Consider the following 18,205-nt stretch of genomic DNA (forward strand, 5'->3'; position numbering starts at 1 on the left):
TTAGTGGTACAATACTCTATTTGGCAGTGCTAGTCGATAAGAACCGGTGGCGATGACTCACGTAAGGTAATTAGCTGTTTTACAAAGCGTCTGTACGAACATGTCCATAAGTGTTTGTGTCTCTTCTCGATGAAGCCGTGGCTGTTTGTGAAAATGATGATAACAGGTTGACTGTTCGCTATGCAGTGCCTAGGCCACCATTGTACTTGCAATTGGTTCAAGGAACTCCTCTCAGAAATATCATTATTGTTATGTTTTGTTATTATCGATAGAAATACATATAATTAACGCAGCTATACTTCATGAAGCGTGCAAGAAGCAACGAGGCTGAATGAGAGATCATAGTGGAACAAAGTCGATGATAGATCTGATTTTTTCTCATCACGTACAGGAATAGGCTTAAAAACCGTTCATTCCTATCCGAAACGACAGCATTTGTGGAACTAAATAAGACATAGCGAAATAAATAAGACTGCGTAGCTAAGTAACTAAGTTCAAATGACTGTTGAAAACCATTCAGTTTACAAAATGCAGACCCTTTACTTGTTTCCAAAAAACAGAGAAAGAGACTTACGTTGCACTCATTTTAAATCTATTAGTTAAACAGAATTTTGCTGTACTTTGCGACGTCAAGCGCAACGATCACGGTCTCACTGCCGGAGCAAACAATGGCTACAAGAGAAGTTAAAATTTGCAGGACAAACACAATAACATCATGTTTAATGTATGTTTAATGTTCATATTCTACTGTTGTCGATCTGTGGAACGTTAAAAAGGACAGAATTGACCGTGGTTGTTTTTATACATTTGTACTCGACTACGACAAAATTAGAAATCTCTACTAGATATCAGTCTACGAACATATCCGATAATGTTTAACCATTCCAACAATAATACAATATGACGATTTTTGTATCATTTTCGTCTCTACTACATATCTACATCGGTCATCACAGGGTGAAGGCATTAGCGATTCATACGTCTCCACATAATAGCTCGTTTTATGAAGACGTTGTTTAGGCTAAATTTCCTCTTTACGTTAGAACCTCAATATAGTGATAATAGTAATAAAAATAACAACAAGTATAGTCGTCGATTCCATTTTACGAGTGGGACTGTTATTCATTACTATCGTCGACACAACGTCTGTTAATACCAATGGCCATTTCACCTTCACACTTTCTCTAGTCTACCTTATTGTCGTCATTATAAATATTATAATATTATCATTTCATTACTTAGAATAATATATTATGTACGAGTCCGCGTGCCTGAATCAAACTGTCGTTTGATACAATAATAATTCGACGACGTGGTAAAAAATGATGATTTTATCCCTATTTATCTTACTTGGTTTATTGCCTATTTCCTTCCTCTTCCTCGGATTGTTAATTGTCATTATTACTAACCTATACACGTCATACACCTGGTTGCTGTGGTATTATTTACATTGTCAGCCAAACTCATATATTCTATATTATTACTGTATTGCTAAACAAACTGGCCTTGCTTGATAGGTCCATTTGTAATGGTCGTTACTGTTGCTGTAAAAAAAAATGAGGCCACTCATTGTTCACAGTTCCTTGAGAAGGACTTCGCACTGGGTGAATGCATAGGAGATGAAGAATTTTTCTGAGATGGCCGACGATAGAGGTGATTGGGATGTCGCCATTCCAGTTCTTTCGCCGTGATCCGGCCTATAGAGTCATAGTGACCTGCCCTTTGGTAGATAAGGCTGTTACCTTCACCAGGTTAGCGTTTCGTTGCTAACTCTTAAACTTCGTCATCGAGCTATTACTTTAACGGATGATTTTGGTTTTTTCCTAACTCATTCATGACGATTAATTATGTGGCGCCCGCTTTCCATGGAGGTAGTCGATCCACCGTTGAGCCGTGCTCTCGAGCACATTGGATTGGGCTATCGTGTTCAGATAAAGCAGCTGACTAATGTGCGTGGTATGATAGTCCCAACGTGCAAGATTGGGCGCTAGTGACGGAATCGAAAAATGTCGAAGATCGTAAACCGACCCCGTGCCAGTATCAAATAGAGGCAGCATATGCTTCAGACTAGTAAAACCATCGAGAAAGAGGGCCCGAGCGACACTGTCGTTACTCACTTTATAGACATCGTAGATGCCAAATAGTGAATATACAAAACCGTTTAGTACGAACGAACTCTTAAGCGTTGGATACTCTTCGTACCAGCTGAAGCGGTCGGCGAACTTCGTTAAAACGCCGCCGTCTTTTGAGCTTTTCTTGAACAGCTCAAGGGCTCGAAGTGCCGCCTGAAGATAGACTTGCTGTCGGGTGACGAGGTAAGCACGAACGAGCAAGGACATGGCTTGACCTTGAGCCATGGCTGAATACCAGGGAGGAGTCAGCACAAGAACATCTGGTGCCACTAGGGTCCGACCAACGGATATGGGCCAACCTCCATTGGCGTCCTGTTGTCTGACGAGGTAGTTGCACGCTGCGAAGAAATATTCATCGTGAGCCTGAGTTAGCAATGACGCGCTGCCCAGACGGCCTTGGCCGTGGAACACTATGTTGAGAATCTGTACGCTCTTACCCACGAGAGCTGCAGCCGTTTTTGATGCCCGCCTTCCAGTGCTACCCGTTTGCAGAATCATACCCTTACGGAGGTCGATGGAGACGTCTCGTGTAAGTGTTCGCCACGCGTTGCGAGCTGCGCCTACGCCCACAAATACGTCCTGTCCTCGGCTGGATATCAAGACGTCGCTGAGAATATAGTGAACGCTGTATGTTGTCCCGGATGCCTGTACGTGCACCGTGACGCTGCCGTTTTGTCCGAGAAATAGGTCGAGCTGGACGATGACGAGATCGGGACTCGCTTTAAAATGCACTTCAACGGCATCCCCACTGAATGCAAGAACTGGTCGACCAGTGTCCTCGTCCGTCGCTGGGGTTATCACCCCTGAAATCGATGAACCAGGTAACGAGGCAGGACGCCATTCGACGTTTTCATCGAAACGGCCACGCGTCACAAGTGGCAGACGTCGCGTAGGACTAGACCCGCCGGTGAGGTTTTTGCTAAAATGACTCAATCCGAACTGCGCTATCTGCGTTGGGTACAGGTGACCCGATGAGTTCCATTGAGTGCTTACAGGTACGCCTGCGAGGAGGGCAATGATGAGACAATGGTGAGCGATTGGAAAAAGAAACTCACTAATTTATCTTGTGATAATCATTATGTTACTACGTCAATAGTGAAATAAAATACCTGAAACAGAAAATGGAATGTCTATCTTTTGAGGACTACGTGGCTAACTAAGTATCTTTGTTAGTAACAAAAACAGAATCCTCGCGAAGGTAAAAAATCGTATTATTATTATTATTCTTATAATCACATACGTCAAAGTCGAGTAAACACGTTTGTAGTCCTAAACTTGAAGATGAAATTGATAGATTTTCATATTTTGTTGTCTAACTTGTGGTATAAATGATGAACCTCAGACCAACATCGTGTGTTCAATCCAAAAAAGTCGGGAAGTTGACCGATCAAATAATGTTATTTCAAATCTATATATACACTTGTTCATGGTGTTCGTTTGTATCATCAGCTACTTAAATATCTAAGCTTTGCCCCTGTTAATCTTGTACTACTAGTTAAGTCTCACTTGCCCCTTATCTACAGGACAAACGAACAAAATAGGATTACGCGAGGCAGGGGTTTTCAACATTCCAATCCGATATTTTCAAAGGTACAACTTATCGAAATCCTGTCACCTAACGGGTACTGTATTCTAGAGCCTTTAACTTGTGCTTTCTACAGCCCCTGTGCGCAAGCAAATGCCTACGTGGTACGAAGGTCATCAGGAGTTTGAGATGACCTGACAGCAGTATGGCTCTATGCGTTCGTTATATTCATTCCCACAAGTATAAGGTAAGACGGTTGTTTATGATCACTACGCGTCTTTACTAATCTGAGAATATTGGCAAGTCTCAGTTCCTTTTTAACATGTGCTGTCTGCTGTCAATCTAGTCTTAACTGCACTGTCTTATTAAGTCGTTCACTTTATGTTAGAATTAAACTGAATCGAAAACATCGACGCTGAACAAAGTAATTTAGTAAATAAATTATTTATGAATAACTAATAAATGTTTAGAAAGGCGGCCTTGCTTGAGGAATCGATCCCTTCAAGCAGACGGATTAGACTGATTTTTTGTGATTTACTTAACATGCCTCATGGAAAGAAAGATCTGTGAGGAAAACGTCTGATTAACCAAACACTTTCTCCCTGGAGGAAACGGGTTGCTTTTCTCGTAAAGCGTAGTGCTCATTTGGTTCATCTTAAACATTGTCCCCGTTGCAAAAACAACGCTCCACCATTGTTTACAAACAGCAAGACAGCCGCCAGCGTCATCCGCGCTGAAACGTCCGTTTCCTACGTTATGTTGCATGAACAACTTTTGTCAATGTGTGGTGCATGAACATGTGTAGTGAACCTGTGCTGCACGACGAGCTATGTTTATACTATATTGTAGAAGAAGCTACTGGGTTACGTATATTAGAAACCGTAGCTATAGTAGAGTCGCCATTATTCATTTTATATTATCTCTAGCATAAGTTCTTCTCAGCCTTTTAACTAAACACAGGCGAAACAAAATAATGCTCAATGAGAAACCAGGCGTCCGGGCGAGGCCCGCTGGTGGGGCTATAGTGCTAAACTAACGTCAAAGCATAAACGTGACATGATATGGGTTAATTATCTACTACGATGTCTCACTTTTTGGCTATAATTATATAATATATATATAATTATATAATAATTAATTACTATATGAGAAATTTAAAACTATCCTAGGCTGAAAAAGCATCGCAAAGGCCGAAGGGACCAGATGCACAATTTTCCTTTTAATATTAATATGCAGCTTATCGAAACTCCATTGTTGATCGCTGAAGGATAAGTTTTGAGTTGTTATGGCGCATAAAATTAACCATCAGAGTCGTCTTTCCTCGAATTAGTACATGTCGACCGTAAATAAAGGTATGTCACACGTGTTTCCATTACAACTTTGCAAATGACTAACATTGTATATCTCAATATTGATAGAATGCCTGTTGTTATACCATCCAGCGATATAGCACCTTCAATTCCTGATATGACCTTCACACGATCGCGCACTGCGACGTTATAGTTCCCAAACCACAGATAGGGACCGTTGGCACGGTACTTCTGGCTCGGAACCGAGTACTTCGAATATGAATGTTGCCAATGGAAGACTGGCGTCCCAGAGGGCTCCTGTGATAGTTTACCGTACACCTGTGAAGGGAAAAACAGAAATGATGTTATTCCACGGCTTTGTTGCATATAGCGTAACCGATCCGAATCAGGGAACATTTGACTAGGCTATCGCGTTTAGTTACTATAACCTATAAAATATACGCAAATAACTGATCCTGTGCTCATTTTCCTAGCCTCATGTAAAGCTCGCTAAGGACTCGTATACCCACGTGAGCTAAGTGTGCTTAAACACTAGTTGTTATCGGCCCATTGCTGTCCGGCGTATTTCGTGAAAGCTAAGAAACTTTGTTAAAAAAGACATTATTGCTTCACAACTGGGCCACAGGTTCCTTCCGCCGTCGCCCTAGCTACTCCTCACTTCACAGAGGATTCGACACCTCCACATCCACCTATGTATCGCCAGACTAAACAATGGCTGGCATCTAAGAGCCTCTTGTAGAAGACATGAAAGTTGCTTCGGTAAGCAGTAAAGAAATGAGCGCCAGGACATCTTTGCAATGTCAATTCTGCATCGTCTGTCGGCGTGGAAGCCTATTGGGATGCAGTTACAACCTGGAAAGCCACTTGGGCTGCAACAGCGACAAAAATGCTTCCCGTTTTCGTGTGCATCCTGCACGCGTTTGCATAGATCGTTGTGCGTCAGGTTGTGAGATTTTGCTGCGTAAGGCGGTGAAGGTATGAGATGAGCTGTGGTGGCTACGACGATGCAATAATGGACAGGAATAAGGGAATTGCATATGAAAGTTGAAGAAATTCAGCTATGAATTTTGTGTGCAGCTTCGGCTTGTAACGGCGGTTTGTGAAGAAAATCTGTACAGCAAATAGGAAATAATTATAGTACGGTCTTGCGAAAAGTTCGTAGGAACTGTAGCATACTTGCGGAATGATACAAATTTGCCAAAATAACAGTTTGAAGTATATCAAACAACAGAAACAGTAAATATATTTGGATTTTTTTTCTACTCTAAGAAATACAATTTTTGTTGTATGGATCAATAAAAATGGTTTATCCATTTTACCTGATTTAAAAAATTAGGCTATTAATTTTGAATGCTTCTCTTTACTTTTGTAACATCGAATTGTTAAATGTTGGGCCTGTTGTTGGCTTAAGCACATTACCGAAGTGACCTATCAAATATCCAAGTTGTATATATCACTGTTTAGTACAATGATAAACAAGCGGTCACTAGCGTTGTTATTTCGTTGACATAAATATTGAATGTGCTTTGAGGGAACTTAGCCCGATCCGGTTTTGGGATTGGGCTTGTACAGTGCGTTCGTAAATGGAGTTACGTAAGACAACGGTAGTAAAATATGATTAATCTAAAAGGTAACTTCTTACGCTATCAAATCATTTAGTATAAAACGCGTAGTAGTCCTAACTTTGCCGTTTTTATCATAGCCTTCTTTATTTTTAATCCAAGCGTGCACCATTATTATCGGTTATCTTCAACTTTAGCATGCTTAATGCCTAATTTTTCATCATCTGCTCCAATTGTTGACAGCTCTATTCAGCTGTAATTGACGATCGATGATCCACGACTCAGGAAGCTATAACGTATAATGCCTAGATTAGGCCCACGATAGAGGCTGAAGCTCTTGCAGCTGTACACTCGTTTCGGGATAATGACCTGCTGCTTCAGTTGAATCCACTTATTTATGTAACCATCTGCGATTATCACGAACAATCAATTTCTCAACAATTCGGTGCAGGAATGAGTCACTGTTATAACGTAAAAAAAGCGAGAAGGGGCAAGCATCGTTACGTTTGTTTTATGACCCTCGCTCCATCGGTACAATTTTTTTACTTGCATTGAGGTAAACATGCACGGTATTTTTGTGCGTAGCAAACTTGAGTGCTAAAACATGACGTCCGCTTCAACACAGACTTTCACTCCTCATTGTTTACCTTCAAAAAAAGTCTTCCAGGAGAATCATTTTCGAGTTCGAAGTCTCTATTTGTGACTTCTCGAGGGCCAACTGCAGCTAGTGCTATTGGCGGTAGCACCTTCACCGTATACTGGGGTATATGGCGAGCTGTCTCTATCCCTGCAATTCAAAGATGGAACTCATTTGTGAAGCACTACCGAATTTCCTGATTCTTTATGATTCATCATAACTCATTTTCTAAGGCCCAACTGACGATGGTATCCTGGTGAACGGCCTCGGACTTCAAATACATCTCGAATACAAAAAAGGTGTTGCCAAATGTTGCGCCGGCATCGAATAGCGTAACCTTCTAGAAGTAGATCAGTGTTTGCTACATTTCATGCTGAAGTACCTCATTATATCTATATTATGGTGGATACTGTGCTATCAGGTCGATGTTTAGTAACTTATTTATGGGCTTTCATGAATATACATCTCACGGGAAACAAACGAAATCTTCAATTTTTAGATACTATAACACAGACAGAAAGGTCAGTAGTAGTGGATGGCTGCTTAGCCAGCGTACCGCGTCACTCTACGTTAAACAGATGACCTACCTATCTGGTCCTATTTTCAGAAGGTCAAACCAATTCATAGCGGAGCGATACTGTTTGGTGTTGTTAGTATCTCTTATTTAACATTAGAAGGCGCTATAAGTTTCTGAAGAACTGATCGAAAGAACTTACGAAGTACGTTGGTTTTTTCGAGGACAAAACTAAGATGATGATGTAATATATATATACACAGTGTCCCAACAGCAAAACATAAGTTAACATGTGTGGCGGGACGCATAAAACCAATTGCAGATAGGCACTGAATACCCAACGACCGTATAGCGTGAGGCGCTTCAATAGAACATAGGCGAATTAGCTAGGGCGCTCACTCGCCTCCGACTGGCGCGGTAAAGTCGAATAAGTTTAAGATAAAATCTACAATCTACAGATGTTTTTGTCACTATGATCTATGAGCATATTTTATCCGCTCTAATGTGAGTTGAATACAGAGAATCTCGATGGGAGATTTGGCTTTGAAGCCAATTCTGCTTAATCGAAATGGTCCAATTTCCACACAATCCATGACATTAGCATCGTTTTGAACTTAAATGATTCCTTAGCACACTCCGTCTGTAAGGGGTAGTTTAAGCATCTGGGTCATTCACCGATAAACTCGCTACTGATATTAACGTTCGGTAAAGGGAACGTCTGTTAATACTTCTCAAAGGGCCTCTTTCACACTAAACGTTCCTACCCCTTACTATGAACCCCACATTTCTATATGCGACTCATCATTGGCTATTCTCGTTGACACAGCTGCAGCGTTAGCGCAAGCATCAGTATTCAACCAAAGATGACCTGAATCGACTACCGGAATAGCGATGTACCACCAAGATCGTACGGTCCTTTCACAAGGTACGCCGTCCTGTATTGGTGGATATGAACAGTATTACATCGATAACGTGTAACTGTGCGCCCTACGCTTATTGAAGAACCCTCACCTTAAATCTGCGACTGGTGTTCTCGAGTACGGCTTTCGGTGCCGTCCAACACGCTATTTATATTTGTCAATGGCGACAGCCAGGATATTTTTTCTTTTTCACTGGAAGGAGATTATGCATCGACCTTTGCCTCCCTTTCATTCTCTGCAAGACCCTACGCGACCTTCCTAAGCTTTAGTCAATGTGTTGACTAGTTGTAAAAAATTATCTTTAGAAAGATATTCAGATGCTTAGAAGGTATAACGTTTTCTAACGTAGCTCACGAGGTACAGTCATCGAAATACGACTATACATATATATATACACGCACACACACGCACACAAAAACATTGACTACAGCAAGATCTTATAAGATTCTTCAATCTCCTCTTTAGCCAATATATCATACATATACATATATATGATATGGAGGGTCCTCTTTGTCTTTGTCCGTGGCCCTTCGTCCTCATTCTCTATGTGGGTTCCTGCTCCCTATCTATTTCAATCCTATATCCGCTGAACTTTGATATTCTGCCGTCACCATGACAGTGGTGTGCAGTAGCTGTACAGATGCCAATAAACGACAGCGACAGGATTACTGTGCAATATTAGTGGTGAATTATCGTAACAAACACTAACACACATGTGCAGTACTGCTGTTGTGCACTGCGAGCTCACATCTCTATCATAGTTCTTATATGGGTTATTATAGCACTATTAGCGGAAGGCGGGTCTCGGATCTGCCATAATGGTTAACCTTTGGGTTTCCATTCGGTCCAACGTCGATACAGGAACATTACTCGCTTTGCTATGAAACAATGAAATTTAGAGGTTTTTATATTTCTCTCCACTCGAACGTTTTCGGACGCCTCTTCACCAGCTCCTGTCGATCCTACGATCCTTGCGATCGCTACTACTGTGACTGCGCCTTACCGAGCCACCGTGATACACCACACTTCTATGACCCTGCATCTAAAAGTGCTAAGCTACCCAGCCAGCAACTGGGTAGCTTTCCGGTTTTCGGGTCTCCAAAAGTATGCATCACATTGTTGTCGCTCGGTCAAGCTGTCGGGACTACCAATTCTTCGAACAGCGGCTATGCCTCTGCCTGCGAGCATGTATAATATTCCCTTTCCTTCTTCCTCCTTCATGTTAAACCCTTTTCAATTTCAATGCACTAAGCAATACTATTGGGTCTCTGGCATGCTTGCTTGGTTACGCGACTCCTGCATGTTTGGCCTTCAGGCCAGGGAACAAACTGGTTTGTACATACACGGGTTCTATGAAGTCCCATTTAGCCTCAACAGCGGCTCGCGGGCGAAAGACAAGCGGTAACAGCAGTAGCCTCCTATAGATACAGGAACATGGGCTAGATGAAGGCAGAGAAAGGGTGGTCGGTGACAAGCGCGATCAATAGAGGAACAAAAGAAGGTGCCACTAGCTAAGAGTCAGTTGTAAGCGTTAGTGGCACCGCGACGAAAACGGCCAGGCCTAACTGAAATCCCGAATACACGGGGTTGGATGGCAAACGAAATCGAGGGAGTGCAGGGCGCCGTTGTCGGCTTGCTCTGACTGGGAACGGCCAGCTAAGTGCGAAAGCAAAACGTACAGGGACTTATACGCCGTAATAGCGCTGCATAGCTAAGGCAGGTGTAGTGATAGTTATAATATGTTCATTTATAAAGGGGATAGCAATGAAGTGAGCTCAGGCGTCTATCAGGGCCTTTGCTGGCGGAATAGTGTGATAGCGCGCGAATGAGCGAGGTTCGCGCTATCAATTCAGCTACTGAGGATATGCACCTCACCTCTGTTAGTGTTGAAGGAATAAGGAGAAGCTGACCGAGCTTGCATACAGGTTATTCTCGTGCCACTACTCTTGTCTGCTTGGCCAAACAGCCTGGGCTACACTTTTACAGTTCTACCAATTTGGCAGGGTTCAGCAAGGGTGTTCTGGCTACACGTCTCGCTGGCATGGATCCACGAAACTACTGCGACATGCAGTCTTTCTCCCCATGTCAATCACTCTCGCTTTCCATCGCGTTCTCTGTCGCTTCTTTAGCCTGCCACTGAAAGAGAAGGGGGTGAAAAAAATACAAGGCGATTCGTAGCAACGATGAAAGGGGTAGCTATATCTGTCAAGTGTAGTAGAGATATAGTTGGCTGCCTCGCGAGTCAGGACTGGAACGGCGCTCAATGGCCCACAAATGGACTCGCATCATGAGAATGAATCAATTTTTCATTCCAACATTTCGACGCATATAGGCTACACTGACAACTCCCGGAGAATCCAATACAGGTATCGAAAGCATAACAGAATAAAAGCGTGGCCATCAATGACAACAACAGTAAGAGTAACAGCAAAACTATTCGTGTGAAATATACCTAATTGAGACTGCACGATGTATATCGTGACAGCACAGTAAGGGGCAAATATTGATTTTTTTCAGGCACTCATGCCGTTACGACTTTTGTCTAATCTTTGTAGGGTTGTAAATCGCAATATCATATGTATATGTACATAAAAATACATGTATGTAGTGTTAGTATACGTTTTGCCTTTATTAAATGCTCGATATATGATAGTAAACGGACACATATGAACAACTATGTAGTTCGCCAGGGGCGTCCATCTTTTTTGAGTATCAAATGGTTAGTGAAATCGAACGTAGTCAATAGAAACTCTGCTTTTTAAAGACTTGGGCAGTCGACATAAATTGAACGTACTTAATGTATAATGCATTACACTGTATCCCTACGCGGTCTTCAATGGAGACGGACCGCAGCAAGTAAATACTGTATAAAATCAGAGAGCCAGTTTAAAGCTTGGCAAGTGCTTATAAGAGAGAAGCGAACGGCGACTCCTATTGGCATACAAACGGGCTGCTTTGGTTGTCGGTTCACATTGAGCCCGCTACAGTCGAATCGCAGAAAGAGCGTCAACACGACCCAGAAAAGAACCACGACTCCCGTTGAGATTTCCGATGAGGAAAAAGGCCAGACGGCGAACGACAAAGAAAGAGCGGTGAGCAAACAGACGCACTGGCCAGAGGGGTTACGTATTACAGGTTGGTGGGTAAGACGAAAGAAGGTCATAGAGGTACAGCCCCAAAAAAATAGAAACGGCTGGCATCGGTGTCCCAAGGATCGGAGCTGGTCCGACTGGGTGAACCTCAGTCGATCTAGCCAGAGAGCCCACTTGCATTTGCCAATTTCGGAAGCGATGAATATGGAGAAGACGGAGTCGTTAGAGAAAAGAGTTTCAATAACCCCAATAGAGTATGAACGGCGAGAGAAGCACCCCAACTATATTACTGTGCCGGAACAAAGCAGTGAGCGGAACATGTTTGATGGTCTGCAACATGGCGGTGGGGTCTGGTTCGAACGTGGGATTGTTCCTGCTACTACTGCTGTCCCTTTGCCCGTGGATCTCTATGCGTGCTACAGGAGGCATTTGTTGCTTAGCTATATCCTGACATCCTGAGGACAACGTTTTGTATTAGAATTTGGTCATGCGTCAACTCAAAATAAAATCTACCTATACGTATGATAATAAGGCTTATATTTTAATTGCATCCATTAGGTTCCATAATGGCAAAAATATTTCACTGTAAATAAGTTTCAATTCATGCGTCACGCTGGTCATCACGGTAATTTTCCATTCCGAAGTTGATTTATACAAGTTCATGCTCTATGGCTTCCAAATCCAGTTAATAAAGTAGCTGCCTTATGATCGACATTAATGCAAGCTGACCACATAGAATTGGTATTCCCGTCCAAGACTTGCGACACATCGTTTTTGCGTTTAGCTCTTTGGCTGATGAGACACCAAACAGCACCTTCAACCCCTAGCAGACAATAAAAATTGAAAGTCGAACGTCTATTGCTCCCATGTTTAACATCTCTCGACTTTCTACCAGCATAAAACGTGGCTGGCGTTTTATTATTACTTATTATACACGTGTACACCAACATTTTATCGAGTCTATCTAGATAGTTGATGACTCTTATCAGAATAGCTTAAGCTTATCGGAAATTAATCGTTACCGAAGATACGAGTCGAATTGGTATAAGTTATAATATCTAATTTTCAAGAGAACTTTATTACTATGTTTACCATGTTACACTTAGTAGAGCTCAGTTAATTTGCCATCAACGTGAACGCTGTCGGTAAAAATTGTGGTAGCAGAAGCAGTGGCCGAATTTGCGCCATCAATAGTAGAAATTAGTAATAGTTCCCGTATGATCCTGTGCTCCCTTTTTTGGGGCTGTAGGACAGTGAAAAGAAATTAAGCTAAACACCTGTTACGCAAGACTCTAGCACCCCATCACCTCCGGTGTTCGTAATTTAGACTGGTAGTCTGGACTGTCATCCACTCGGGCGCTCGTGTAGTTTATGGGTAATTCGTCGTTTTCATTTTTTCGTTTTGTGGCATCTACTTCCTATTGAAAAAACAGATTTAGTTCGCCTGCTTGTCTGTCCGATGGCCTGACCGCCCGCCCACCCGCTTCCCTTCTACCCCAGCACGCTTCTTCGCGTAGTTGGCCCTGCTATGCAGACTGCGGCAAGCAAAGTACGCTTATTAAACAGGCAGCACTCACTGGGCATACACTGGTAGCAGAGTTTTCGACAGTGTTTAAGGACCATGACTATGGTGTCTGCGACCAGCATTGGCTACTCTCAATGCAAGAGGAGTTTGAAACAGAGGCATTAGGAGAGTTAGCCAGAGAGAACCGGCTAGCTCCAGCGTATCTCTACCCCGCCAGATGCAATTTCCTGTGCTCCCAATTGTAGCAGCGGTCGCACCGGCTGCAGTTACGGTAGCACACTAGCGCCTCGAAGTAGTTCTTGCGTTCCGTCTTCGTGGTGTCTGCGAAAGAATGCTTCTGCCACACTTCCCTCTGCAAGCTTGGAGCTCGAAGCAACTTCACCGACCATAATGACGTTAGCGCCAACGCAGAGTCTGCAGCCCGCCTCGGCGCGTTTACTGCAACAGCAGCGACAGTGGTGATAACGATGGCGCGTTTAAATAAAAACTACCGCAGAGTTTAACAGCAGACATGTTACCAGATGGTGGTATCGCGGCGAACATTGTTTCTTGCCGTCCCCCTCACAGTTTGTACTATGCGTACCGTTGTTACGCTAGCCCTCCTGCCCGCCGGCCGTTCACTCTCGTTCATTTTGGGTCTTCATACGCTACTCAAGCATGTGTTTGCTTTCGGGGGAACTCGGCACAGCAATCTGTCAGTGAAGCTCGAGTCAGTTATTCGGTATGTTCCTAATTGCTTGTTCCTGCCCATTTTGTTCTTTTGGGCTAGTTCTCTATATATACACTTGGCCACGAATGGCACTGCGAGCGCACGGAGAGTTGGTGAGTTGGTATGCCGTTCTTGCAACAGCAGCAGAAGCGGCAGGAAGAGGCCTAACCGGGTGCCATACATCGCAAGCCCCAACACATCCCATAACCATGAATCTGTTTTATACCTGGAGCCATATAATTTCGCAGTGTGCCCTCTACTGGAAATGCTTTTCTGCTTAGCATTTTCTTCGCTCGGCGACTTGGTTCGTTCTCCGGACTCCTGTGAGGGGCTAGTTATAAGCAGCGGACGTGCGAAGTTGTCGACACTTGATAACTGCTACAGTGAAAAAAAAAAACTAGAGAAAAAAAACAGACTACAGTAACATCAGAAGCACGAACGGCACCACAAACTAACCGAGTAGCAGCACTAATACGTACATATTTGCTGTGCGGTAACCAGAAACGAGGCGACCTCATGCGAAACCCGGTTTCATGCTGGCTACGTTTGGCCAAACGCTTTCACAGCACTATACGATATCTCGAGCCCACATACCAACAAGTGCGGCGGGAATAGCACTAGGGAAAAGTGAAATAATATTTTTAAGCTTTGTTAGCTCGTCACTCTTGAATTAATAGTAGCAGCTGTGGCAACAGCTGATAGATCTACTAGAACAGTACCACAACCCCTTGCTATCACAGTACTACCACCCGACTCTTGTTTACTTGTTGTCTGCTGCTATTGGTTGCCATTTACCGATTGAGGAATGAAGCACAGAAGAAAAGCAACGCTTCAAATAAATTCAAGAGAGAGAAAAATGCGAATGCTATAAATATCCGCATTTCTCTTTTTCGTTGACTAAGTTGCACTTTTATTGTCTGAACTCTGTACCCCCTTCCCATGTACTTTCGCTGTTTTCTCTATCTGCTCTTCTCTCTGCTTTTGCTTGGGAAAACGCCTCTCGCCCCGACATTGGAATGTCAGCCAATGTTCATGCCATCACCGTCACCGCCATCGTCATCGACACCATTTGTTCATTGTCGGCTTGCCGGGTCCCCCATGGGTTTTCTCTTTGCGCACCAGGGGCCCTCTCTCTCGATAACCCGCCCTCATCGGGACACTAGTTCCCGCGACAGAGAGGAGGGCGACATTATTATACGAAAATAAGTCCGAGTACAATGGCTCTGTAAGGACAACGAGTACAGACTGTCTGTTGTGGTGTCCACGCCGATGGTGAAGCAGTGGGGTACCAGCAGCAGCCTCTTCAAGCACTGCTGGATCGTTCCGCCGTTGAAGGCGTAGGTAAACACCCCATGGAGAAAGATATATCTCGTTCTCCACGCTCATAGTCTCGTTGAGACGCCTTTAAAGGATTTCACAACTGTGCACCTTTTTGGTCGAGTCAGTCTTTTACCTCCGTAAGCGTCGCCTGACAGACAAAGCCTGTAACAGCCTGTAATAGTCTGCAACCTATCGCGAACACAAGCTATAATGCCCGTGACGCAAGCGTCACACCTCCTTTCCTTTAAATTCTCCCCTTTTGCTCCCGTTCAACCTCAGCTATTCCCCGGCCCTATGGCCTTGTGTAGCCGGTATTCGCCTAACAGCAGTCCACACATTTAGATGCATGCGAAGGAAACCACAGCTTCTGCTACACTTCGAGCCAAACAGATCCCACAAGCTCCAACATTCTGCACATCAGCTTAGTCATTCTTGACAAACTGCTCCACCTTTGCCCTACTTAGTAAACGCATCGTCTACTACGAGCGACCGACCGACCCATTGAATCCCCGCGGCCTTTCCCCAAACATCAACAATGTGAACGCGGAACGTACCATGATAGCGAAGTGAGAATTGACGAACAAGCGGACGACGCCGTCACAACGGGGAGACAGAGATAGAACAACGCACATTTGAGAAGCATGCAGTTGAGAGCGTTGCGACAACAGAACATTGTTTCGTAGATCTAACTGTAGCGAGCAGCAATAGCAGCCCTATTAGAGCCCGCCGAGCAACCGTCACCCTCCTTTGTTGCTTGACGCAAGGCGATACGTAACGATGGCAGGAGATGGCCTCTAAGAAGTAACTTAACAATAGGCTAGGGTACAATTCCTTGGACAATAGTAATAATAACTACATCCGACACTCATTCCGCTAGTAAAACTAAGGCCTCGGATGTGTGCGTGAAACCACTGTAGGACCACGCCGAGACATACATGCCGCTTGTATATACGTGTTAGACGTGCGATCTGGCGCCGCTGCTCGACGGGAGCTCCATGATAACTAGTACACGCGGTACATAGTCACTCTACGTTGGACAAAGAAACACTTAAAGATGGAGAGATTAAAGAGCCACTGTTAGCAATTAGGAGAAGAGGTGACCATATTGAAAACTTTCTACAATAGCTGGTTGTTGTTGCATAAATGGGATACAACCGATGCCACTTGCAGAACAACGGCTACGGGCATCACACTACATTGACAAGCGATCTTATCACGGAACGCCGTATTTTCCAACATACTCGAACCGTTTTAACAGCGTCCTGATACGTCAGATTTTTCTTAGTCATCTTCACGTGTACATAGAATTGTGACGACTGGCTTTGTCGTTACTGTCATCATCTCAGTCAGATCCTTCGCATGACCAGCTAGCGTAGCTTGCACTAATAGGCCGTTATCGGACCTAAAGCGTACATAGATACATTAGAACCCAACGTCGATCAATTAAAAAGCGGGGAGCACGCGACTCGGCCTAATATCTACATCTGTTACGATAGATATGCTAATTATGAATAGAGCGCATTAAGAAAGGGGATCGGGGTGATTTTGATAGACTCATACATTATTACAAACACAGATTAAACATACGAACGTAGAGGTGAACAGATAAACGTAAAATGAAAAATTCGTTAATTTCGACTCGGATTGGCATTGCAAATGACCTTTACATCGAGTTCGTTTGCCTAACGTTGACGACAGGCGGACTTTTCTTGGTGAACGAGCGAATAATATGCTATCATTGCTTTCGTCAGTTTGCAGGTCCAAACGATGAGCACCTACTGCATGCATAAATAATCCTTCTTGTCAGAACGCAATAATTTGGCGGAAAGAAGCCTCTGTTATTGCTATCATTTGTTGCTATTTTGCCAAGAGTACCTTATAATGACCAGGTGTATTCTATACCAGCATACGACACACCGTTAACTATATACACTTGTCGCCAATTGCTAAACATATTTGTTTCATTTATAATCATAATATAAATTATATTTAAAGATGAATAATATAGAATAGAAAACATCTAGTATTTTTAACGAGTACCATTATGAGACAGAATGCATTTTATAAGAGAGAAAAAGCAAGCGAATTTTTCCAGAACCTCTGAGCAGGTTCGTTTGTTCACGTAATAGCTTTTTATGTCAAGATCATCACGTACTCAACTGGGACACGGAAGCCAATTCGCGCGATTTTGATCTCATTCAGTCCTACATAAAGTCATAGTAATCTTGAGTGACATACTCCTACGTTCTTTTCTACTTAAATATCAGCCTTTTCTTAGGAATCTTATAGGTTAATTATTTGGATCTATCGTGTGCAAAGGATGCGTTTCGTTATCAAAATCGCAAGCACCTCTTGCCTAATGTCACGCAAGAAGAAAATCCAATGTCATACAGGAATCAAACAGTATTATTTTACGTTCGCGCAACAGAAATCGGTCGTTCCTTGTTGGTGCCTCCAACCTTCTTTCAGGAACGGCCTACCTGGATCCATTCCTCTGAATCCACCCAAGCGTACCTGTGCGGTCGCACAAGTCGACTTTTTCCATTAGCACTTCCCCCTGCCATCGACCATGCCCCTTCAGCCTTCCATTTACTTTCGTTCGCCGACGTCCTTTGACGTCTGCGACGATAAGAGTGACAGCAGCGCACTCAGTTCGTCGTTGCAATCGTAATGAGTTGCTTCCGTTTAGTCGGTTCGTTCGTTTCTTTACTCTTATGGGGGTGGCAAGGGAAGCGGACGGACAAAGAAGCGACTGGGGAGCCAGGATAAAGGATGGCAAGCATGAGCGCATCAGTTCCGATGATCCAGCCAGTTGCCCAGCCACCAAGGCAGCTTTTCCCAACTTGCTGTCGTCCCGCCAAACTGTTCAAGGCTACAGCAGCGGCCCGAACTGGCACAGCGTTGAAGCCGTTCCGTAGTCACATTCTCAACGGCCGCAGTTGGAAAGACCTTGTTAGGC

The 18,205-nt window shown here is 43.6% G+C and overlaps 1 protein-coding gene across 5 annotated transcripts in view; it reads right to left on the minus strand.

The window, feature by feature from the left end:
• Positions 1-515: 515 nt before the first annotated feature.
• Positions 516-18,205, minus strand: part of Hsepi (D-glucuronyl C5-epimerase) — a 34,786-nt gene continuing 17,096 nt past the window's right edge. For 2 of the 5 annotated variants that reach the window (XM_022812926.2, XM_086992914.1), the window contains 2 exons: positions 5,093-5,285; positions 516-3,133 (listed from right to left, as the gene is read on the minus strand). In XM_022812926.2, coding sequence (XP_022668661.1) covers positions 1,842-3,133; positions 5,093-5,285 — 1,485 coding nt within the window. In that variant the 3' untranslated portion in view covers positions 516-1,841. Of the gene's footprint in view, positions 3,134-5,092; positions 5,286-14,405; positions 14,460-15,800; positions 15,894-18,205 lie in introns of those variants that run through there. The other 3 variants (XM_086992912.1, XM_086992915.1, XM_022812927.2) reach the window with 3 other exon arrangements.

This window comes from Varroa destructor, unplaced genomic scaffold (genome assembly GCF_002443255.2).
Source record: "Varroa destructor unplaced genomic scaffold, Vdes_3.0 BEIS01000006.1, whole genome shotgun sequence".
In the NCBI taxonomy this organism is placed as follows: Eukaryota; Metazoa; Arthropoda; class Arachnida; order Mesostigmata; family Varroidae; genus Varroa; species Varroa destructor.